At 40.6% G+C, this 25971-nt stretch overlaps 1 protein-coding gene across 2 annotated transcripts in view; it reads left to right on the forward strand.

Moving 5' to 3' along the window:
* Positions 1–25971, forward strand: part of KCNH1 (potassium channel, voltage gated eag related subfamily H, member 1) — a 379133-nt gene that overhangs the window by 99616 nt on the left and 253546 nt on the right. The window contains exon 6 of one of the 2 annotated variants that reach the window (XM_012638358.1): positions 2364–2756. In XM_012638358.1, the coding sequence (XP_012493812.1) occupies positions 2364–2756 (393 nt within the window). Of the gene's footprint in view, positions 1–2363; positions 2838–25971 lie in introns of both variants that reach the window. The other variant, XM_012638357.1, reaches the window with a different exon arrangement.

The raw sequence follows: 25971 nt of genomic DNA on the forward strand, positions 1-25971 counted from the left end.
AGAGATGGGGTCTCGCTCTTGCTCAGGCTGGCCTCGAACTCCTGGCTCAAACAATCCGCCCGCCTCGGCCTCCAAGAGTGCTAGGATTACAGGCGTGAGCCACCGTGCCCGGCCTTGTGTATTTTTTTTGTAGCTATTGTAAATGGGATTTCTCGTTCGATTTTTTTTTCAGATTGTTTGCTATTGGTGTATAGAAACGCTACTGATTTTTGCATGTTGATTTTCTATCTTAAAAATTTACTGAATTTGTTTATCAGTTGTAACAGTTTTTTGGTAGAGTCTTTATGTTTTTCTAAGTACAAGATCGTATCTGCAAACAGGGACAATTTGACCTCCTCTTTCTTAATTTGGATGCCCTTTATTTGTTTCTGTTGCCTGATTGCACTGGCTGGGACTTCCAGTACTATGTGGAATAAAAATGCTGAAAATAGGCTTCCTTGTCTTTTTCCAGATATTAGAGGATAGGATTGCAACTTTTCCCCATTCAGTATGATGTTAGCTGTGGTTTTGTCATATATGGCCTTTATTGTTTGGAGATACATTTCTTCTATACCTAATTTGTTGAGTTTTTATCATCAAGGGATATTGAATTTTAACAAATGCTTTTTCTGTGCTGAGATGGTCAGATGGTTTTTCCCATCATATTGTTGAAGTGATGTATCGCATTTATTGATTTATGTATGTTGAGCCATCCCTGGATAAATCCCTGCTGTTGGATTCAGTTTGCTAGCATATTGTTGAGGATTTTTGCATCTATGCTCATCAGGGATAGTAGCTTGTAGTTCTCTCTTTTTTGTTGTTATGTCCTTATCTGCTTGTGGTATCATGGTCATGCTGGTCTTGTAGACTGAGTTTGTAAGAATGCCCTCCCCTTCAGTTTTTAGAATAATTTGAGAAGAATTGGTACTAGTATTTCTTTAAAAGTTTGGTAGAATTTAGCAGTGAAGCTATCTGGTCTTGGGCTTTTCTTTTTCTGGTAGATTTTTTTTTATTATCGATTCAGTCACCTTCATTTCTTGTTATTGGTCTGTTCAGGTTTCCTATTTCTTCCTGGTTCAATCTTGGTAGGTTGTATGTGTCCAGGAATTTATCCATTTCTTCTAGGTTTTTTGATTCGTTAGTGTATGGTTGTTCATAATAGTCTCTAATGGTTCTTTGTATTTCTGTGGTATCAGTTGTAATATCTCCTTCTTAATCTCTGATTTTATTTATTTGGGATTTCTCTATTTTTCTTAGTCTAGCTAAAGATTTGTCAATTTTGTTTATCTTTTCCAAAAACAAGCTTATCCTTTCATTGCTTTTTTTTTTGTATTTTTAAGCTTCAATTTCATTTATTTTGGCTCTGATCTTTATTATTTCTTTCCTTCTACTAATTTTGGATCTGATTTGTTCTTTTCTAGTTCCTTGAGGTGCATCATTAGATTGTTTATTTGAAATCTTTCTACTTTGTTGATGTAGGTGTTTATTGCTGTATATTTTCCTCTTAGTATTGATTTTTCTATATCCCATGGGTTTTGGTATGTTGTGTTTCCATTTTCATTTGTTTTAAGAAATTTTTAAATTTCCTTCTTAATTTCTGTATTGATCCATTGGTCATTGAGGAGGATGTTATTTAATTTCCATTTATTTGTAAAGTTTATAAAATTCCACTTGTTATCGATTTCTGTTTTTCTTCTGTTGTGGTCAGGAAAGATTCTTGATATGAATTTAATTTTTAAAAAATTTAAGACTTGTTTTGTGAACCAACATATGGTCAATCATAGAACAGTGTTCCATATGCTGATGAGAAGAATGTATATTCTGCAACTGTTGGGTAAAATCTGAGCAATAAATAGTCATCGAATAAAGTTTATTAATTTTTTGAGCCTCAGTTTATCACTAGTCATATAGAATAATAATTGTCTAGTAAATCAAAGTTGTAGTTGTGCGTGGTGGCATGTGGCTATAGTCCCAGCTATTCTGGAGGCTGAGGCAGCAGGATCACTTGAGCCCAGGATTTTGAGGCTGCAGTGAGGTATGATTGTGTCACTGTACTCCAGGCTGGGGAACAGAGCAAGACCCTGTCTCTTAAAAAAAAAAAAAAAAAAAGCAACCTTGCATTTAGAATTAAGTAAGGTAATAAATGTGTGTGATTTACTACAATGTTTGGCTCGTAGTAAGTGAAACAATAGTTTGTTGTTTCATTATGATTATTTCTGTTACAATATTTACTTCCATTTTCCCATACTCCTCTTATTCCTGTTATTATACTCAATGAACCATCCAGAGGATTATGAGCATTTGTCAGTGACAGATGCTAACTGGTTAGATGTTTGCAATTAAATCCTAACTTCGTTCTTTCTTGGCCATATTTTTCTGTACAGGTCCTGCAATTGGGCTCAGACATCCTTCCCCAATACAAGCAAGAGGCGCCAAAGACTCCCCCTCACATCATCTTGCATTACTGTGTTTTTAAGACCACGTGGGATTGGATCATCTTGATCTTGACCTTCTATACAGCCATCTTGGTCCCTTACAATGTCTCCTTTAAAACCAGGCAGAACAATGTGGCCTGGCTGGTTGTGGACAGCATCGTGGATGTCATCTTTTTGGTGGATATTGTGCTCAATTTTCATACCACCTTTGTTGGACCAGCGGGGGAGGTGATTTCCGACCCCAAACTTATCCGCATGAACTACCTGAAGACGTGGTTTGTGATTGATCTTCTGTCCTGTTTGCCATATGATGTCATCAACGCTTTTGAGAACGTGGATGAGGTTAGTGCCTTTATGGGTGATCCAGGGAAGATTGGTTTTGCTGATCAGATTCCACCACCACTGGAGGGGAGAGAGAGTCAGGTACATCCCTCAAATCTCAGACCTTGTTGTCATGTCTTTAAAACTGAATTAAATGTGGGTGGTTAACAGCAGAGTAATTAAATGGGTGGGAACTAGCATGACTGATGTCCAGAACAGAGGGAGCATGCTTGACAGATACCCTTGCCTGCTGTTCCTATCCTTTGGAGGTTTGGCGGCTCTGCATGTCAGTGAATGGGTGTGAAAGAGACAGAAGGCTTACTCTTACTCCATGTGAATGCAAGCCACTGGCTCGGGTGGTGGGGCTGCAGGAGCAGGTATGCATGGCCACTGCATTGGTGAATCTTACACTGTTATTCAATTGCTGAATGTCTACCTATTTGTTGATTATTCTAATTATGGGGACTTTTATCTGCTGCTGACCTTTGGCTGTTTGATAGCTGATTAACTTCTTATAACAGGGGTACCATTTTTTCCTAAATTTGCTGCTGCTTTCTTTCCTTCCTTCCTTCCTTCCACAAATTTTGGAATGAGTTATTTCTTTGCTAAAAATAAGTTTTGGAGGTAACTGTTTGCTGAGATGCTAAGATACCAGCTTGTGGTTAAGAGGCGTGGTGGTGCTTTTGGATTATACTGCCGTTTTACTCCATTTTGTATTGCTAGAAAGGAATACCTGAGACTGGGTAATTTACAAAGAAAAACGGTTTGTTTGGCTCACAATTATTACGGCTGAAAGGTTAAAGATTGGGCATCTGGTGAGGGCTTCCACTCATGGCAGAAGTTGAAGGGGAGTTGGCATATGCAGAGATCACGTGGCAAGAGAGGAAGCAAGAGAGAGAGGGGAGTTGCCAGGCTCTTTTTAACAACCAGCTCTCTCTGGAACTAATAGAGTGAAAACCCACTCACCTCTGAGAGAGGGCATTAATCTGTTCATGGAGGATCTGCCCCCATGACCCAAACACCTCCCATTAGGCTTCACCTCCAACATTGGGGGGTCACACATTTCAACATGAGGTTTGGAGGGGACAAACGTCCAAACTATAGCAACTACTTTGGATTGTTAGTCCTGCAGGCAATGGAAGGAATTAAAAGAAGATAAATGCCCTGTAAATGTGTTAGAATTAGGACATGCTCAGTCGTTGTCTGAATGGCTGCCTGGGACATGTTGCAGCAAGAAGGGCCACTGGGCTGGTTAAAGTGATTTTCTCCTTTGAAAAAGCAAGGATGTCAAGTCATTGCAAAGAAAAATGTCAGATTCTTATCTAGTTTGTGTTGTATGGGAATTGTTCTTTCTTTTTCATACTCCTGGTTAACACTCCGGGTGGATTAAGATAACGCAGTTCATTTGATAAGTCTTCAGCCTGGTTCAGCTGTAGGCCCTCATTGCCTCGGTCGGATTGCAGAGGATCCCACGGACTCAGTCTGGCTGGGTTGTTAACTGGGTGGGTAATCTAGGAAGCCACCTGGAGGCTGAGTTGAGGAGTGACACATTCTCAGGGTGCAAGGGCTCACAGGACTCAATCGTGAAACAGTTGGAAGGAAGAGCCTGCTCCCTGCCGGGATATCATGCCCTGGCCAATGACTCCATGTCTTACTGGTGGCATAATGATGCCTCTTGGCCTTTAGCTCAGTACCAGCAGTGGCAAGGAGACTAGCCTCCTCTCTGGGAGAACCAGACTACCTCCCACTTTTCTTTCCAGTGAAGAGTAGCTCTTCCTACAAAATGCTGTTAAACATAGAGCTAGAAGGAGAGAGTTTAGGTGCTCAGACGCTCTAGATCCAGAACAGTCTATGCTTTTATCTGGGTGATGTGTTTTAATATACTTCAAAATCCCAAGGACTAATTTTCTGGGTGGCTTGTGTAGATTTTCTAGGGGGATTAAACGAGTTAAGACTGATAATTTACAAGAGCAGAATCATCTCTAAAGTGAATGCTGGAATTCTTAAATGTGAATTTTAGTACATGTTGGAAATGGATATTTTTCTCTGTAAGCACATTTCTAGAAGATTTTATGTTAGGAAAATATCATTTCGGCTAAGGTAATTCAAATGAATTATCTCAATCAAAAAGAGCTTTTTATACAGATATGGAAAATGAAACTTGAAAAAACCACTTGAGTTGTTTTTATAGTAATGGTACTAAAATTTTGCAAATAAATAGAACAGTTCTTTAGCTTCCACAGATTCTTATTAAAAATGGGCAGAACTATAAACACATATGTAAATGTGTCAATATTACCTGGTAGGTTCACAGAACAGAGAGCTTCTCCCCAGGGACTGTGTACATTGGGTTGGCAATCTTTTGCCATTATTTGTGAATATCCCAATAGTAGTTTCTGATTTCTAGATTCATGAAATAGATCAGTGATAGGAAAATATCACTTATCTGTAGCTTTCTAGTTGTAAAAGGGTTTACTATCAAAGCTCTTAATACTACTTCTTGATCATAAATAATAATGTAAATATTAGGGGATTATACCTATGATTTGCTTCTGTAAAGATTTGATTTTATATTTGGCAATTTCTTTTAAAGCTTTGTCCCGACACCCAAAATACTGCCCGTTCATTGCAATTGTGGTGGTGTGGAAGGAGATCAATGTGAGGAAACTGACTATTTGGCTTTTAGTCCTGTTTGTATCACCTAGTAGGACAGCTGTGAGCATTGTGTATGTCATTTAGCGTCTCTGGATCACAGTTTTCCTATCTACATCTTGGGGATAATGCTACTTTACCTTTCTGAAGGCACAGTATTTGGGTAGTGGTTTGGCTGGTGGTGGTTAGAAGGGATTGCGGGGCAGGGGGAGTCTGAAGGGCATCCCACCTGTCAAATCTGGATCAGGCCGAGGGGAAATCCCTTTGGTGGGAGAATTCTGATTAATAGCTTAGGAGGTTCACATCCACCACATGCTCTCTTAACCGTGATCTGTTGTGGAGTCACTAAGCTAAGATTGCCGCTCTCTCTGCTCTAGGTTATTTTTCTGGGAGAGTGTGGAGAGAAATAAGAAATTATTGACTCATTTCTCATAAAAAATACACAGAGCTGAATTGTCTCTGGTGTTCTCCTAATCATGCCAATGGAGACCAAAGAAGATGGACATGAACAGTGCTGGCTTTGCCATCTGTGTATGTGGAGTGGGAGTGGGGAGCTCTCGAAGTGAAAAGATTGGACCCACCCAAGGCCTGGGTCAAGAAAGAACTAGGGGAAATTGCTAAAGCTTGCAATTGTGAATTCGGCCCTGTGGACATAACCCATCCCCATAATTAAAGCCACACAAACTATCCCTTTGGCTAAACTTGTTTCACTTATGTAGATGGACTACATTTGCGTCATTTTCCAGTCTGTTGGTAATAATCTGTTTTGGAGGCCGTATGGGAATATGTTTGTATGTTAGTTAAACTGGTTAGAGGACAAAAGGTCTGGAAACTGAATTAAAACTTGGAATGGGTATGTCAAAGCTAAAGCCAAATGAGTCTCTTTCATGCTCTTAGTGGATTGTTGGCTTAGTGTGCTTCATCGACTAAAGATGGAATTATTATTGACAAAACAGATTCACTCTCCCAAGGAAACCTCATTGCTTATTGCTGTTGGAGTGTAGAAGTGCAAAGGGGAGAATGGGGCCAATCGTGTTATCTCCCGGGTCTCGATTCTGTTGCCTTAGACCCTGGAAGTGGCCAAGAGCTTCTCTTCCTGGCTCTGTAACTTCAGAAAGCAACACAACCATCTAGGGCCAGCGATGCAGCTGACACTTGCCGAGAGCCTACTCTAATGGGAGATGCTCACCTTAGAGCAGAGCAGGAGCAAGGTGATAGCACTGGCAACAGCTTCCGTTTATTTCATGAATTTAATTTTCCAAAACACTTTTACCCAGGTGTGACTTCGCCATCCAGCTGTGCCACCTTGTACAAGTCACTGCATCTCCCTGGACTTAGTTTGCCTCACCTGTATGATGAGTCTATCCCAGCTCTAACCTTCTGTAGCTCTAGAGCAAGTATTATCCCTGTTTTGCAGATGAAAGGAAAGGGCAGCTTGTCCTTTGGCTGATGGCATCTGTTTTGAGGTAGTGGAACCAACCCTAGTCTCCTGACTCCTTGGCTCGTGCTTTTTCCTGCAGGTCATGGTGTCTCATCAGGGAATCTGGAAGTTGGGGAAACCAAGCTGTGCATTTCAGTGCCTGGGGAGCCCTCTCTGAATCATTCCCTGGCATAGCCCCTTCTGCTTCCCTCGTGTGGGTGGATCTCTCTCACAGCTGAGCGACGAGAGGTTTGGGTGGTCAGCCTGGGTGACTCTAACCTGTCACTGGGGCATGTGTTCAAGGATGGACACTGAGGGCAGAGGTCGGCAGGGACTCCAGGGTCTAGTTGCCTGTCCTGCTTCTCTCTTCTTGGTGAACGTTGTCACTTCTAAATTCTCCTAGGTTCTCTATTCCCTGCTTTTCCAGGAATTTCCTTATCATTGATGCCGAAAGCAAATTGGATCCGCGTGTGTTACTTATCCTGTTAATTTGTGGTTGTCAGTCCTCATTTGTGGTTCCTTTTAGTTGGAAGGCTACCTTTTCAGTTTTTACCCAGGCGACTCCTCTGCTGTCCAGCTGGAAGCTGGTAGGAAGCTGTCAGGTGAAAGTCATGAGATGACCAGGGTTTTTCTTCCCTTGCGTTGTAACAATACTGTACAGGTGCTCTCTGTGGCTTGTAATAGCAATTTGTTTTTTAAATTAGTAGATTTTATTTTTTTAGAGCAGTTTTTGTTAATAGAAAAATGGAGTGAGATGTACCGAGACCACCCCCCCGCCTCCTGCCCCCTGCAGTTTTCCCTGTTATGAACATTTTGCATATGTGTGGTGCATTTGTTACAATTGATGAGCCAGTATTGATATATTAGTGTTAGCTAAAGTGCATAGTTTACATTAGGGTTCACTCTCTGTGTTGTACATTCGGTGGGGTGGACAACTGTATAATGACATTATCTACCACTACAGTATCATACTGAGTAGTGTCACTGCCTAGAACATCCCCTGTGCTCTACCTGTTCATCCCCCCGCCCCCACGCCCTTCCCACCATCACCATTCCTGGCCACCACTGGTATCTTTATGCCACAGTTTTGCTTTTCCAGAATGTCATAACGTTGGAATCATACACTATGGAGTCTTTCAGATTGGCTTCTTTCACTTAGCAGTATGCTAAGGTTCCTCCGTGTCTTTTTCTCATAGCTCATTTCTTTTTATTGCTGAATAATATTCTATTGTGTGGATGCACCACGATTCATTTAGTAACAGCAATTTAAAAAAGTCATTACCGAATAGCATTTATTATTTCAGCCCTGATCAGTTCAGGCCTCGTCCTGGCTTCCCTCCTTCTGTGGGTCCCTGGGATGCGGAGAGGTGAGACCTCCGGATGCTGAGCACATCTTAGCAGCCTGTGACAGTTCCTGGATAAAAACCAACAACGCTTCACACAGGTCATTATGTCTGATAGTACAAAAGGCAGGAAAACTAAATTGTACGGTAGTGTCTTCACATTTTTTCCTCGGCATTTCTCTCTTTTATGTTTGTGCTGAGTATTTCCGCCATCCAATTATTTTGGTAAAAAGAGGAAAAAAACAGACACACCGTAGTTTTTACTCTCATGTCTTGTTAGTGGCAGGAAGTGCTGCAGTTTCTCTTTTGATGATCTCGACCTGCCAGCAGGGGCCGGGGGCTGAGTCTGTTTCAGTGATGTTAGTAGTGCCGCCACTGCCCCGATGTTGGCAACGTTGTCTAGAACTTTTCCTTTGATTTATTTATTCATCAGTCTTCTTCCTGACTTGTGCTCGCAGTGGGCCAAGGATTGTGGAGGTGACATGCCTCTTTGTTCAAGCAGAGGTTTCAGTTGGGAAAGTGGGCTGTAGCTGCTGTACCCTACACAGACCCCTGAGTTACGATCACACTTGGGGCATGTGTGTGCGGGAGCAGGGGAGGGGCCGGGGGAGCATTTTTAACAGCAGAAGCTGATCCCGCTTCGGCAAGCAGTGATTTACTGTGAAGCTGTGATCCCAGAGTTTTTTTTTTTTTTTTTTTTAAAGTAAAACCTAGAAAAAAATTTCTCTGAGGCTATGAAAAAGCTCTGCACTTGGAGTAAAACACACTCTGCTGCTGTGCCTGACTCCCCTTTGCTGACACACCGTCTTCTCTCCCAGCCTCCTTCCTTTCTGGTCAACCCAAGTTGTGCTTCTCTTTTAATTCTCCACCAACTTTTGTCCCCCTAAATCCAAGAGCTGTGAAAAGCAATGGTCAGATCTTTATCCTCTTAGCTGCCTCCATGGAATTGGCAAATACTCCAGGAGACACCATGCCTGGCCTGAGTCTTTTTCTTTTTAAGAGACAGGGTCTTGCTTTGTTGCCTAGGCTGGAGTGCAGTGGTGTTATTATAGCTCACTATAACCTTGAACTCTTGGGCTCAAGTGATCCTCCCGCCTCGCCTCCTGAGTAGCTAGGACTACAGGAACACACCAGCATGCCTGGCACACTTCTAAATTAAATTAAATGTTTTTGTAGAGACATGGGGTCTTGCTATGTTGCTCAGGCTGGTTTTAAACTCCTGGCCTCAAGCAATCCTCCTCTCTCAGCCTCCCTAAGCCTTGGGATTACAGGTGTGAGCTACTGAGCCTGGATAATTTGAACTCTTTAACATGTGAAGTGTATCTGTCTAGTAATAATTTTCTTTAAAGTCTACTTTGTGTGATAATAATAGAGCTATGCCAGCTTTTTTGCTTTTAATGTTTACATGGTATATATTTTCCATTCTTTAACATAAACCTTACTATATTCTTGTATCTTAGATATATTTCCTCTAAGAAGCCTATTTTTTAATCCAGTCTCACACATTTGCCTTTAATTTGAAGCATTTAATTCATTGCCTTTATTACATTTGATATGATTTTTAAAAATATCTTCTATCTTGCCATTTGCTCTTATTTGTCCCACCTGTTCTGTTCCCCCCTCTTATTTTTTGGAGGGGTATTGATTATTTCATATTATTCCACCTCTCTTTTTATATTCTTTTAGTACTATTTTAGTGGACACTCTGGAAAATACAACAAAGACTTTTCAAATTATATTGTAAATTAGTACTAGTGCCTCTTCCCAGATGTTGCAAGGATTTTAGAACACTTTAAATTCTTTTACCTTCTTCTTTACTTACATGCTACTATTGTCAGGTATATATTCTGTATGTATTTTCATTGTTGTTTTATGTACCGCATGCCCATTTTTATCTGTTACCCATTTCATAGTTCCTCATTCCATCTACCACCTTCTAGCTTCCATCTGGTAAATTTTTGCTTCTGCTTGGAGGATACACTTCAGTATTTAGTCTGCTGGTGACCAGTTCCCTCAGGTTTTGTTTATCTAAAAATGTCTTTATTTTGTTTTGATTCTTGAAAGATGTTAGCACTGGTTATTGAATTCTATAATAGATTGGAAATTATTATTTTTTGGTTATTTGGATATGTTTTTCCTAATCATCTGATTGCTATAATATTATTTCTTTTGAGAATTCAACTCTTGGTTTACTTATTCTATTGTAGGAATTCTATCTTTCTCCCTGTGGATGCTTTTAAGGCTCTTTCTTTATCTCTCTCTGTCTCCACTCTTCTCCCCCTCCTCCTCATTCATCTTCTTCTAGCAGTTTTACCATGACATACCTAGATATGGCCACCATCTGTCAGGGACCTTGTAAGCGAGAGATAATGCATTAGACAAGGCAAGGCATAGTGCAGACCTGGGGCTAGTAATAGCAGAAATCTGGATCAGGATTAGAGTTAGGGGCTTTATTATCCCTAACATGAAGGGGAAGTTGGGGAGCCTTTACTAAAAGCTAGAAGCAGAGAGAGTGTGCAGAAAGCCACTTTACAGGGGTTTTCACCATTGGTCAGGGGATACAGATGGTTTATGTTGACCTATAGGAGGCAACTGGGTAAATAAACACCCCGATTTCATTCTCCTTTCTTCTCTCTCCAGGCTTCTATTAGTTCTTCTCATTGGCTTCCTGAGACACTGAGCCGGAGAGTGGATTTGGAGCAGCATATGGGGTCGATAGGGATTCTTGAATTTGTGGCTTGGGTGTCAGCAAATCTTTTCTGTAAAGGGGCAGATGGTAAAGATTTTAGTCTGTGTGGGGTACATACTGTCTCCTTTTTTTTCTCCTCTTCTTCTTTTATGAACATTTAAAAATATAGAAGCCATTCTTAGCTCACAGCTATACCAAAACAGACTGCTGGCCAGATATGGCTGACCCCCCGTGTCGCTTGAGGGTTTAATTTTTTATGGTTAGTTTTGGAGAATTCTCAGCTACTCTCTATTTATAATTTCACCTCTGTTTTCTCTCTTCCCTGTTCCAGAATTCTAAGGACACTTAGGTTAACCCTTTGTACTCTATCTTCCATGTCTCTCTTACACTTTTTTTTTGTATTTTTTAACCTTTTGTCTTTCCATGGTTCATTCTGGATATTTTTTTCTGACTCATCTCCCAGTTTCCTGATTCACTCTTGAGCTTTGCCTAAGTACTTTTAAACTCTTCCAGTGCATTCTTAATTTTGGTGGCTGTATTTTACAGAGTTAAAATTGTCATTTGACTTATTTTATAGTTTCAAATTTTCTGCTGAAATTCTTGATCTTGCCTTTTGTCTTGTCAAATACATTAAGGATAATTATTTTAATGTTTACATTTGATAACTGAATAATCTGGAGTCTCTGTGGGTCTCATCTTATTGTATGATACTGTTTCTCTTAGTTTTCTTATGGATTATTTTATCCATTTATGTGCTGGTTATTCTTTTTTGTTTTTGAGACAGTGTTTTGCTCTGGCTGGAGTACAGTGGTATGAGCTTAGCTCACTGCAACCTCAAACTCCTGGGCTCAAGTGATCCTCCTGGCTCAGCAAGTAGCTAGGACCACCGGCACGTACTATCACACCTTCCTAATTTTTTTTTTTTTTTGTAGAGACAGAGTCTTGCTCTGTTACCCAGGCTTGTCTCAAACTCCTGACCTCAAGCAATTCTCCTTCCTCAGCCTCCCAAAGTGCTAGGGTTACAGGAGTGAGCCACCACACCTGGCCCATGTGCTGGTTATTCTTGATTGTATACTAGACATTCTACATGAAAAATTATAAAAATATTTTGGGGCCTAGAATGATATTTTTCTTCAGATATATTTAAATTTGCTTCATATGTGTAGCTAAGAGCACTAACAAACCGACTCTCCTGAATGCAGTTTCAAGGATTGAGGCGATTTCAAGCTGTGTTTCAAGACTTTTTCTGGTTCTGTTTACTATAGAGAATAGCCATTGTGGTTCCAACTAAAAGCAGGACCCTTTCTTTAATAGCCTCCAGACCTTTTACTTTTGTCCCCCTAAATCCAAGAGCTGTGAAAAGCAATGGTAAGATCTTCATCCTCTTAGTTGCCTGCATGCAATTGGCAAATACTCCAGGAGAAAAGCTGCTCCAAATGCTGGGCTTACTCTTTGGGTTTCCATCATCTCCTGGATTGGGTGCCGTTATCCTTCACTGCTCTGGTAGCTCATTGATGCATTCAAGCTGATTTTATACAATAGTCTGTCCAGGGCTTATCCTTGTTCTTAATGGGAGAGTTCATCTGAATTTATTAATCTATTATTACCAGAAGACTCTAATTATTTCTTTGGGAAAAATCATTAGCACTGTAATTATTGGGGCAGTGGCAATGCACATTTTAAAGGCTTTTGATACATACTGTCTGCTTGCCTATCAGTAAGATTGTACAAGTTTACAAAAGTTCACGCTAGGCCGGGCTCAGTGGCTCACGCCTGTAATCCTAGCACTCTGGGGGGCCGAGGTGGGCGGATTGTCTCGAGCTCAGGAGTTCGAGACCAGCCTGAGCAAGAGCGAGACCCCGTCTCTACTAAAAATAGAAAGAAATTAATCAGACAACTAAAAATATTTAGAAAAAATTAGCCAGGCATGGTGGTGCATGCCTGTAGTCCCAGCTACTTGGGAGGCTGAGGCAGTAGGATCGCTTGAGCCCAGGAGTTTGAGATTGCTGTGAGCTAGCATTCCACGGCACTCTAGCCCGGGAAACACAGTGAGACTCTGTCTCAAAAGAATTTCATGCTAGTTTTCTTCTGCCTCACCACCACCAGATATGAATTTTTAAAATTGCTGATTAGATAGGTCAAAATCTCATTGAGTTTTTATTAGGGCTGTTATTTAGACTGTCTGGATTTGAATCCTCTTATTAGCCATATGACCTTAAGCAATTATGTTTAATCTCTCTCTGCTCAGTTGCTCATCTGAAATATTGGGATAATGACTATATCCATCTAATGGGATTGAGGTGAGGATGAAATGAGTTAATCCAGTGAAATGTGTAGAGCAGTGCGTATATCAAAATCTCTCAGTAAATGTTAGCTTTATTGTTATTATATTATTAATATTTTTCTCTTCTTGACTAGTTGTCCGAGTATAATGTTATTGAGGTCTTTGCCCGTGCAATTCTTCCTAATTCCTGTATTTATCTCTCAAAATCTTAATCATCCTTTATGGCTTAAGCTCAGGTGTTCCTTTACTTGTGACACCTTGTCTGATTTCTCTGAAACAGGTGTAATATATTTTTCTTTTCAACCCCCGTAGAGTATTATTCACAGTTGGAATTTGCATACCTTCTGTCTTGTACTACAGATCTACAACAGTCCATTATACACAATTCCAAAATCCAACATTTATAAATAAGATTTTATAACTCATTTTGTGGCAAAATCTCTACTGACACGAATGTACTTGGAGAGACCTGAACTGATGTTTACTGCTTATGGTCTTCATTTGTCCCACTTAGTCTGAATATTCATACATTTCTCTGCAGAAATATTAATGTGCTCGAGGGTGGGGTGCTGCCCAACTCTGCTAATGGTCATATATGGTATATGGACCCTATTACCTCTCTGATTTCTGAAACCCATCTCGTCTTAAGGGGTTTGGGTAAGGTATTTTGGACATATTTAGATAGCTGTGCATACAGTAAGTTTAGGAAGCATGTTTTAATTCTCATAGAATCATAAATATATATATGCTTATATATATAGAACATATATATTTAATGGAAAAATTTCAAAGAGAATGAGGAGCAGAAGGAAGAATAACAGTGTTTATCAGTTAGGGATTTAATTTGGTGAACAGTAACAAAAATACCAACAATAGTGGTCTGGAAATAGGAGTTTAGTTTTTCTCACATCATTTAAAAACCATCGGTAGACAATTGCTGATGTTGATTTAGTGGCTTGAGTTTATCTGGGCCAAGATTTCTGTGATTCCCTTGCTCTTTCCATGGGGTCACAGTATGGCTGCTCCAGTTCTAGTTAACAAGTCAATGTTTCAAATAGAAAAAAGGAGGAATGGTAAAAGGCAAAGAGCATATGCTTCCTGAACCTGTTCCTCTTTTAAAGATCTTTTGGAAGCCTATTTAATGATTTCTATTTGTATCTCATTGGTCAGAATTGCGCTATGTCATCTACCCCTCTCTATAAGGGAATGAAGGAAATGTAGTTTTTAGCTTGGCAAATTGTGCCCCAACAAAGTAGAGAGTCCTTAGTAAGAAAGAAATGGATATTGGGTAGACAATTAGCAGTTGGGTAATATTTTTTGAGAACTTAACAAGTGTTTGATGAGTGCTAAATATTTTCTATGCCTAATCTCTTGAACTCCTCACAAGACTCCTATCAATTTGGCATATCATCATCCCATTTTACATAGGAGGAAAGTGAGGCTCAGAGAGATTGGCCATCTGCTGAAGATTATACTAATAGTAGTGTTGGAGTAGAATTTGAATACAGGCTTGTTGATTCTAGAACATACTTCAACCAGTGTGCTACACATCTACTGGGGTATAACACTGAAAGGTTAGGTAGAAGACAGGTCATAAAGAGCTTTGACTGTAAAAAATAAAAAAAGTTTAGACTAACCCCTGGCCTACATCATTATTTTCTCAGTGATTTTGATTACATTTCTGTGCTAATCGGATTCATTGACTTCATGCTATGGGGTTCTCTCTTTTGTGGAACCTGGTACTTTTCTCTAGCTGGAACTTGGAAAGGAGCCTATCCATAAAGATCTGCAGAGATGGCACCTTCTGTTTGAAGACTCTCTTAGGTTGACCTGGTCACTATTTTCTGCAGTCCTGCAATAATCTGTGCACACACAAACCAAAGTTTCTTTGTGTTATAATCGTATAATCTACTTTCATGGTTAATTATGGCCAAACCAATTTGACTGGAGTGAAGGGATTGTGTCTTGTTCCTTTGTAATTTGTAACACTTGGCACAGTTTCTGGCACATAGTAGGCATTCAAATATTGACAGAATGAGGAAAACATTGCATGGGTGAATCAAGATCACACAATTCAGGATAATAAGAAAAAAACAGTCTGCGGAAAGTATGTTTTTGTTTTAATTATAATGCTAAACAATTGGTGGTATCATCATTTGAATGTGATCAATACCAGCTGTTCGTGAATGGAGGTCTGGTATGTTTACAGGAGAATGTCATCAATTTTGTGTTTTGAGTTAATTAAAATATGCTTTTAATTATTTTATTGCCTTTTAAAGTTTAGAAGAGACTTTCTTTACTAATACTAAATTAATATTTATAAAGTGCTCTATACTGTCTATTTTTATACCTATTTTCTTCTTTGAATCTCAAAAAACCTCTATAAATACAGGTTTTGTGTTTGTTACCTTCTGACTATTAATGAAGTCTGAGACACAGAGAGGTTGGTGACTTTTCTGGAAGCACACAGCTAGTGAGTGACAGAACAAATCTTGTCTTCTCACCTGAGGTTCCAGAATTACTTAATGTTTAGATGGTGACTTGTTTAGCTTTGAGTTCTCTGTAGACTGGAGGTACAATTTAGCTTAGATACTTCTGAGTTCTTTGGAATTATCCAGCCCGTACCAACAACAGCATGCCATGGCCACAATATATAGAAAAGGGAGTAAAAAGAATGTGGAAACTATACTAAAATGTTTTGAGTATCAAACCTTCTCAGAGGAATTAATGTTAAGCATATTCCTCCAAGCATAGGACAGGTCTGTTGATAAGACATAAGGTTTGGATGGCTGAAGTGTATCTCAGGGTGTTGGTTAGGAAAGAAGAGAGCATTGACAGTCTGTGGCAGGGGCTTTTGTAAGAAGTAAAGACTTTAAGCCTTCCTTTAAGAAGTAGTAGTTTCTTTCTGTGCATGTATACTGTTAGTATATTAAAAGTTTTTTGAAGGCAAGATGGTAATCAGTGCTTATTAATGGACTATATGAATGTCATTATATATATATTAGAAATTAGAGTGTCTGAGAATCATTTCTTTTAGGTAGAATGAGAAACTCCTTAGTAGAGCAAAATGAGATGATCAAGAAAAGTCCCTTAGAAATACTCTCTCTCCCACTAGGCTACTTAAAATTCCATGACGTTATTTTTTATATGTTTACATATTAATCAAAGTAACCTAAATCGAAATAGTTCATACATTTCATTATAATCATGACAGTAGTAGAAGGGAACTGAGGCAAGCAGAAAGTGTAGGGTAAGCTTCAGGGAGTGAGAGAAGAGTGTATGTTCCACCGTCAGACCATGGCCACGTGTTACGGGAGCCTAGACAGAGCAGGATGTCCCAAGCATGACTTGCCTCAGAGACATGAATGGAGGCGCTGAAGACAAACTGTCCTCTTCCTACTCGTCCCAAGATGAACCTATAAATGTAGTGCAAATAATGAGTGTAGATTTAGGTGTGCTGTAAACAAATCAGTAGATCCACTTGAGTCTATTTAGAAAAGATAGGAGAATTCTCATTAAGGGGAATCATAAAGAAAAAATAGAAAATAAAGAGTACTAAGCAATAGAAGAGACTTCTTTTTTAAGTTATGTGTTTATATAACCAGATTTCTTTGAAATGGATGTATAAAAATGAAAAGATTCCAATTGAATAAAAAAAGCAACAAATAGCATGGTAACGCTTAGGAAAGAATGGGACCTTGTAAATAATGTCATTTTAGATGTTTTGTAGAACCCCTTATTTATGTCTCAATCCAATAAAAGTGTTTTTTAAAAAAGCAACCGCTAGAACAGATGAGATAGTAAATATGAGTGTGTTTTGTGTCTCTGGGAAAAGGTAGGACAGAAACATGCTGCCTCACCTCTGTATTTCTTCATCAGTTGTTGATTAAACAATGCTGTTTGACTCTTTCTCTTATTAGATATGTGCCCTTGGGCCATTAGTTATCCTCTCTGAACCTCAGTTTTCTCATCTTTAATGAGGGCAGTGTCTACCTGCAAAGTATTGTGGAGATAAAATCAGGTAACATATGTAGACTAATGCAGTGCCTGGCACACTTTTAGCATTTAGGAACTAGTACTGCTATTGTTGTTAGCCCAGGAAATGATCCAAAAGAGCAATGACTAACTTCACAAAGACACTTGGTCCCGGGGATTTGATATTGGGAAGCTCCTCTTTATTGCTGAAGATACAGGATCAAACCTCCTGATGACCGTCCATTGCTGGAGCCTTGGCTAAGAGTGAGAGGCCCCAGTCTCAGGAGAGATTTTACATTAGAGCCAACTCTAAAGGCCAAGCCAGAATGGCAGTGCTGAGGGCCGATTCTGTTTTCTGGTTTTTCTTTTAATTTTTAAAGTTTTTTTTGTGTTAATAATTGAAATTTATGGGGTACAATGTGATGTTTCAATATATACATCAAGGAATGATTAAATCAAGCTAATTACTATTACCTTGCCTATTTGTCATTTTTAATGGTGAGAACATAAAATCACTTTTAGCAATTTTGAAATATATAACACAGTATTATTAACTATGGTCACCATGCTGTGCAATAGAGCACTAAAACTTATTCCTCCTGTCTAACTGAAACTTTGTACCCTTTGACCAACATCTCCTCAACTGTGCACCCCGACCCCTGCCCAGCCCCTGGTAACCACCATTCTACTCTCTACTTCTGTGGTCCCCAACCCCCAGGCTATGGACTGGTACCGGTCTATGGCCTGTTAGGAACTGGGCTGCATGGCAGGAGGTGAGCAGCAGGTGAGGGAGTGAAGCTTCATTTGGATTTACAGCCGCTCCTCATCACTCGCATCACCGCATAAGCTCCGCCTCCCGTCTCATCAGTGGGACATTAGATTCTCCTAGGAGCGTGAACCCTACTGTAAACTGCGCATGCGAGGGATCTAGGTTGCACACTCCTTATATGCATCTAATGCCTGATGATCTGAGGTGGTGATGCTAGTGCTGGGGAGGGGTTGCAAATGCAGATTATCATCAGCAGAGAGGTTTGACTGGACAATAAATGGAATGCGCTTGAATCATCCCGAAACCATCCTCCACCCCACCCCCTGGGTCTGTGGAAAAATTGTCTTCCATGAAGATAATTTTGTCTCTGGTGCCAAAAAGGTTGGGGACTGCTGCTCTACTTCTGTAAGTTTCAATTTAGATTCCACATATAAGTGAGATCATGCAGTATTTGTCTTTCTATGCCGGGCTTATTTCACTTAACATTGTGTCTTCCAGGTTTATCCATGTCTTTGCAAATGACAGGATTTCCTTCTTTTTTTCTAAAGGCTGTGTAGTTTTCCCTTGTGTATATGTACCACATTTTCTTTATCCATTTGTCTGTTAATGAACACTTAGGTTGATTCCAAGTCTTGGCTGTTGTGAATAGTAATGCTGCAATGAACATGGGAGTACAGATATCTCTGTTACATACTGATTTCATTTCTTTGGATATGTACCCAGAAATAGAATTCCTGGATCATATGTTGAGTGTATTGTTACTTTTGTGAGGACTGCCTTCTGGTTCTGGTACAACCTGGGTACATATTAAAATCACTAGGTTGCCTGTTGAAAATACGTATTCTCAGGCTCTGAGCCAGCCTACTGAATCTGAGTCCTCAAACTCGTGTCTTTAACATACCCTCAGACGTATTCTTCCGTAGCCATCCCAGCTTTTGATGGTGGACTAGCATTTGGACACTTTCCTATTGGGTTGGGTAATGGTGTCACTAATACTCAAGGCTCATCTCTTTGTTCCTTGTTCTCCTGGATCTTGGAATGTCTTTGAATTTTGGTCTACTGGCTACCACCCTGGCTCTCTTCCTCTCTCACAGCCATGCTTTCTCTGAGTTCTTAAAGCCTGCACCATCCCTCCAGATTTGAATCAACAAACATTTACTGAGCACCGTAGAGGCAAGGTGTGCAAACGAAGCAGAAAAAACTCTTACTCCCTTGGTTTTTGTGCATTGTTCTGTTGCATCTCTTTATACTGCAGTGGGGATAATAATAATTGTACTATAAAAATGGCTGCCATTTATTGTGTACTTCCCATGTGCCAGGCACTTTCTAGACTAAGTGCTTTATGTTTATAATCTAATTTAATTTTTTCTTCACAACTCAATGAAGAAGGCTCACCTCCGTTTTACAAAGAAGGAGACTGTTGGACTTCAAAGCCCTGTTCTTCACCACTTTGTTGATTATATGGTTGGTATTTGTCTCTCCCTCTGCTGATTGGTCAGGGAGGGCTTGAAACTTCAGCGCCCTCCCCGACCTCTTACATATGCTAAATGCACCTTAAATGTTGATTTAGTGAATGAATAGATGTGAAGTTACTTGCAAAGTGCTCTGAGAGCACTTTGAGGAAGGAGTTATTAAAACTGAGTATGGGCACAGTGGAAGATTTCATGGTCGAGGAAGCAGATGGGCCATGCCCTAAGGGGAAAGTTTTGACAGATGACACTGTGACCAAGCAGATTTTCTCCATTGCCACGGCTAGAATGATTCTTAATCAGGATGCCAGTACTCCATTGAGAACTTTAATGTCAAAATGCATCTGGGTGAGTTGGATGGGTCTTGGCCTACCTTTGATATCTGTTGATTGATTTAACTAACATTAATAATAGACTTCCTTGAGCCATAGTTTACAAAGTGGAGTTTAAAATGTGGAAAGCATATACCGATGTTTAGATTTTTAAACTTCTCAGAGGAAACAGGTGTCCTGGTGTAAAAGATGTGCCTCTGTTTGTTGAGGATCAGCTGAAGACACGTATCTTGGACCTGGTCCCTCTCAGAGAAGAGGCAGGAATGCCAAAGACCAGGAAGTTTTAACCAGGGGAAAAGTAGTATCAGAAGAGAGGTATGAAGAGGAGCCCTCGAAGTTGAGCCAATAGTATAGCTGAGATCTGGAGGTATGAACACATGCGGTGTGTGTTCAAGGCTTGGTGAGCTGCCCCGCGGGTGGCTGGAGCAGAGTATGGGAGGTGAGGCCTGAAAGGTAGGATGTGCTGAATTGTGGAAGGCTCTGAATTCAGGGTACCCTTTGGGTGGTGGGACACATGATCTTTATTTAAGACTGACTCCAAGGCAGTGGATTGATTTTTATATCATCTTATTCAGCGGGGACCAGAATAGAGACCTTTGGAGAGCATTCCTTCTTGCCTGTTTTCCCATCGTCTGTTGTCATAGCGAAACCTAGATTGGTTAGGTTATTGTGGAGTTCTGAGTCAACTCTGTGTTCTAATGTGTTAGCACTTAATGGTTTTCATAGCTCTTTTCTGTATGAAATTTCAATTTTGATTCTCATAATCAAAATGGATAGAATACCAATCTTGGAACCAATAACAGTTATCATTTATTGAGTTCCTAATATGTGCTAGGCACTCTGCCAATCAATGCTTTATCACCTTGAATCCTCACAACTGTGCAAGGTAGTTGTTATTTCTGTTTTGCTGATGAGGAAACCAAAGTTTAGAAAGGTGAAGTGACCTACTTTCAACTTATAGAGCCCCCTCAGGGTTAGAGCTCGGTTTAGAAACAAACTTTGCTATGTTTCCATCTTACTGATGGGGAACCTGCGATCAAGAAGAGGGTACCTCGCCTAGGGTCCCACTTGGAATGATGAGATAATAGCTTGCCCAGGTTATTGTGAATCTTTTCTTGACCTGTGAGTTCCCCTTGGCCACTAAATCTCCCTAGCATAACACTTGGTAACATGAGTTAATAACATGAGTACATGGCCAGCAGGCCCTTCTGGAATGTTCAGTAGTCATTTTTCTTCATTTATTCCAAGGATCCATGGTCCTCTCTCCCTTGGTAGTTGGGACTCATAGCCCCTAGACCTGGCAGCTTAATCATTATACCCTCTTCCCATATTTACAATCGAATTCACCCATACTTGCTGTGTAAATCTATTCAAGCAGACTGCTTGTAAAGGGTACTTTGACAGGGCTGTAACTCCAGCCTGATTCGAGATGCTGCTGTACTTAGTTATAGGTCAGCATTAGCTAAAGTGAATATAATCCATCATGCTTATTAGATGTGGTGGGGAGATGTGCACCCTGAAGGATCAGCAGGAAAGACACGTTACATATAGAGGAGCTGAGTATTTGCCTGGGCAGCTGGATATACAGAGCAGGGAAGCATGTTCACAACACCACAGCTTTTCTTCAATGGCACAGAAGAAATGGTAGGGACTGAGGAAGAAAAAGCACTTAGAAGCTTTAAAAATAAATCACGCTTGTTCCAAAGTGCCCCTTATAAAAATCAAATGGTCATTCATGAGAGTGGAAAACAGAATAAGCGACTCATCAGGTAATTACCAAAGATTTTTTTCAGGCAGGATGGAGGTTTCTCCAGGTACCAGGTGTCCAGGTATCTTGACAGCTATAGACTATCCTGGGAGTCTCAATGGTTTTCACTGCATTTGGGAACTTTGACTGTTTTTAGTCTTCTGAAGTGCTACACATGAGATACTCTATATCACAGTTGCTTAGCAGCTTTTTTCATTTTTGTTCCTCAACATCAAAGCAAACCTTTATTAAGAGCCTGATTTTAACAGGCACTGGGGCATATGAGCTGTATGGCTCTTTTGACTCTGTATTTTGGAGGACAAACCCTTGAAGACATCACTGTTGTGGCTGGCTGCATAGACATCAGAATCCACTCAATTTAAGCACAGAAATTGATAGACCCTAACACTGGTTTGCATGTATATATCCCAGCTGAGGAACAAATCTCAGCTCATGGCTAGAACAAGAATATTCCCAGACTGGTTTTGATGTCCATTTCTATTCAAAAAATTAGTATCTTTTATTTTTGTCTCAGAAACACATTCGAAATTTGTAAACAATTTCATCCATAGCATGAGTTAATATCTCTAAGAGTCCTGAACGTGTATGGGGCAGATACGCTGAAAAAGCACAAAGCTTGGCCCATAGCACTTTCTTTTGCCACTGGTGGGCCAGACCATGATCGTGGAGATACTTACAGAGGATATGAGACTGTCACTGCTTGGTTCAATATATTCCTGGAAAAACAACCCAAAATGTATGATAGTAGTAGCATTTTTGCAAAAAGAAAAAATAAATGGCTACCTAGTTTTCATTTTCTATTGGACACCTTGCCACATTGACTTTATTCTACATCTCACCTTGTTGTAGCTAAAACCTAAGGAGATCCATTGACCATCTCTTATTTCTATCCCATTGTGGGCATGTCACTTTCCAAGCTGCAATAGAGACACACACAGCTAGTCAGCCAGCACCACCATTTTGGTGAATGAAATTTATTTGCTTTATTGAATGTTGTCAAATCTAATCTCAAGCAGACAGCACAACATAAAGCATAGCTTCCATTTTATTGTTTTTCTTCTATAATAAGAATCTGGCTTTCTTTGTCTTCACTCCACTACAGCATGGGTCCTGCTTCATTGCTGGGCCTCGTATATTAAACAGAAATATTTATGTACAGTGCTTATAAGTCTTCTGTTCTCAAAGAACCCAATTCCAATTCTGGTTCCCCAAATTAGTCATTATGATTATTTATTATGTCTTGGGGCTACACTTTCAAGTGTGTTACTTCTAAATATTTGTCTTGCTATCAGGAGCTCAGTTTCCTAGGTGATGGCTTATTACAATGGACCTGACTTATGTTATTGTGTTTAGTTTATTTTAGGTATATCTGAATTTTTAAACAGTGTCAATAGATCTTGTAATAATAAAGCTTTTATGTCTTTTTACATCCTTTTCCTTGCCGTTATTTAATTTTATTCCCAATATCCCTGTGCGGATGTTGAAAATTTTATGAAGAAGGAAAACAGGGATCAGAAGCACTTGACTTATTCAAAATCTTATTGCTGGTGGGACTGAAGATTGGAGATCTTGGTTGGAGGTCAAGATGGTGAACTAGAGGCACCCGCACAATGTCGCCTCATGGAGAGGATAAAAAATGGTGAATAGATACCCACCTTTGGATCGATCGTTTGAGCAGGAGCACTGGGAATCCATGGAGAGGAGGCAGGAGTGAAGTGTAAAAGACAGAAGTGGTATGAGCTGCTCTGCAGGACAGGAGGTAATTAGGGAAGGTGCCCACACGTGGGAAGGGGAAAGAGGAGAAAATCCCAGACTCCATGCTTCCATTGAGGATACTACAGTGGGAGTGACAGGAGGCCCTCTTACTGCTGCAGGCCTCTGGACTGATGCAGAGATCTGACTGGAGGCTGTGTAGCCGCCTTGCTCCAGAGAGGAAGGATGGCTGGCTTGTGAGCCCTGGGCGCTGTGGCTGGTGCCATTGTAACATCACAACCTGGCTTTTGCCCAGGAGTCAGATCTGTGACTGCTGCCTCCCCCTTACCCCTGCCAAGTAGGGAGGGAGTGGGGAATCCTGGCACTCGTGTGTGCCCTTTGGGCAGGTGATGTGTACCCCTGCCACTGCAGCCTCTGGGGGCCCTGGGCAGAGCAGGAGACCAAGGGCCCAGTACCTGCTTCTGGGGCCTAGGCAATCCTCTTCAACCATACTTCCTGTGGGACCTGGGCGTAGCACATGCTCGTGGGCCTTGGTGCCCACTGCCAGGGAAGCTGGACCTCTGCCACTGGTGCCCCTGCCTGAGAAGCCCTGAATGGGGCAAAAGCCAGTGCAGCTGCGGCCTTTGGATCTGGGCCATCTGCGTGACATGGACCCTCACCTACCTGCACAGGTGCCCTGGGTGCCGGACCCTACCTTGCCTGTGTGTTATCCTCCATATGCATGAGCGCCATGCCCCACAGACCTACTCCATCCCAAATAGGCACCCTGCACCACAGGTCTGCTCAATTTAGGGATTTGACTCGACTCTGCATGTGAGCTATGACCTGCTGGCCCACTCCACATTGGGGACCACTCTACCCTGCACCCCATCGATCTATGGGCTGCTATGCACTAAAACCTGCTATGCCCTGCACCACACCCTATGCAGACCTTGCCCAGCCCACGTGCCTGGCACCTTGGCTTCTCAGGGTTGTATGTGTACACGCCATGCCCAGCAGACCACCTCCATCTCGCGTGCACACACCACACAGCCAGTCAGCTCCACCTCACATGTGCATCTGGCACTGGGGCCAGCTTGGTGACAATGACGGGAGAACAGGAGACATGTAGCAGAGTAGCAGTGTAAAGTCTCACAGTGTATATGCCCCTCTCTTGCCTGCTTAAGTGTCTGGAGTAGGACCCATGCATGCCATCCAGGGACTCATCCCTGTCTTCACCAAGCAACATAGGTCTCAGCAGAGAACAGGCGTACCATATCTACTATCTACATTAAGCTGAGAGAAGTGGCCCTAGATGAAAAGGCACCATCATAAAAACTCTGGCAACATGAAAAAATAGGTCTCGACACCTTCAAAGGATCACAGTGGTTCCCCAGTAATGAACTCCAAATGAAAGGAAATTGTTGAAATGACAGAAATGGAATTCAGATTATGGATGGCAAGTAAGATGAATGAAATTGAGGAGAAGGTAGAAAACCATCTCAAAGAAACCAAAAAAGTAATTCAGGACATGAATGAAAAATTCACTAAAGAGATAACATTAGAAAAGAAATAACAGAATTTAAAGAAATGAGTCATTTAGGGAATTTTGAAATACAGCAGAAAGTTTTAACAACAGACTAAACCAAGCAGAAGAAAGAATTTCAGAGCTTGAACACAGGATTTTGAAGTAACCCAGTCAATAAAAAATTCAGGGAAAAAAAACAAAGAAAAATGAACAATTACTGAAAAAAATATGGGATTATACAAAGTGAATGAATATAAGAACTACAGGTATCCTGAGGGAGAAGAAGAAAAAGCAATAAGCATGGAAAACCTATTTGAGACTACAATGGAGGAAAACTTCTCTGGTGTGGCTAGAGGTTTAGATGTCCACATACAAGACCGTCTTCGAATACATGGAATATTCGTAGCAAACAGGACATCACCAAGACATATAGTCACCAGCGTGACCAAAGTCAAAATGAAGGAGAAGCTCCTACAAGCTGTGAGATGAAAGCAACAAGTTACTTGCAAAGGAAAACCCATGATTCTAATAGCAGATCTCTTAGTAGAGACCTTTCAAGCCAGAAGGGGTTGGGATCCTGTTTTTAGTATTCTTAAACAGAATAACTGCCAGCCAAGAATTTTGCATCCTGTAAAACTAAGTTTTATAAATGGAGGAGAAATAAAGTCTTTCCTAGACAAGCAAACACTAAGGGAATTTGTCACCACTAGACCTGCCCTATAGGAAATGCTTAAAAGTGCCCTGGAAAAGAACAGTTGATACCCACCAATGTAAAAACACCCAAAAGTTAAAGCTCACAACCCTGATAAGACAGTAACATAAGGGACAAAACAAAGCAACTGGTATCATTCAAGATGATTACCAGAAAACTAGTATCTCACATATCAATACTAACATTGAATGTAAATACTCTTAATGCTCCTTTTAAAAGCTATAGATTGGCTAAATGGATGAAAAAACACACCCCAAGTGTGTGCTGTTTCCAGGAAACCCATCTAACTCTAAAGGATACTCACAGACTCAAGGCATAAAGGGATGGAAAAAAATATTCCACACAGATGGAAACCAAAAGCAAGCAGGAGTAGCTATTCTCATATTAGATAAAATAGACTTCAACAATGGTAAGAAAAGAAAAAGACAGTCATCATATAATGATAAAGAGAGAAATTCAGGTAGAAGATATAAAAATCCTAAATATATACGCACCTAACACAAGAGCTCCCAGATACATAAATGAAATACTACTACATCTAAGCAAAGAATTAAACAACAAAATCATGATTGCTAAGGACTTCAACACTCCACTGACAGAACT

The sequence above is a fragment of the Propithecus coquereli genome, unplaced genomic scaffold (genome assembly GCF_000956105.1).
Source record: "Propithecus coquereli isolate 6110/MARCELLA unplaced genomic scaffold, Pcoq_1.0 Scaffold129, whole genome shotgun sequence".
In the NCBI taxonomy this organism is placed as follows: domain Eukaryota; kingdom Metazoa; phylum Chordata; class Mammalia; order Primates; family Indriidae; genus Propithecus; species Propithecus coquereli.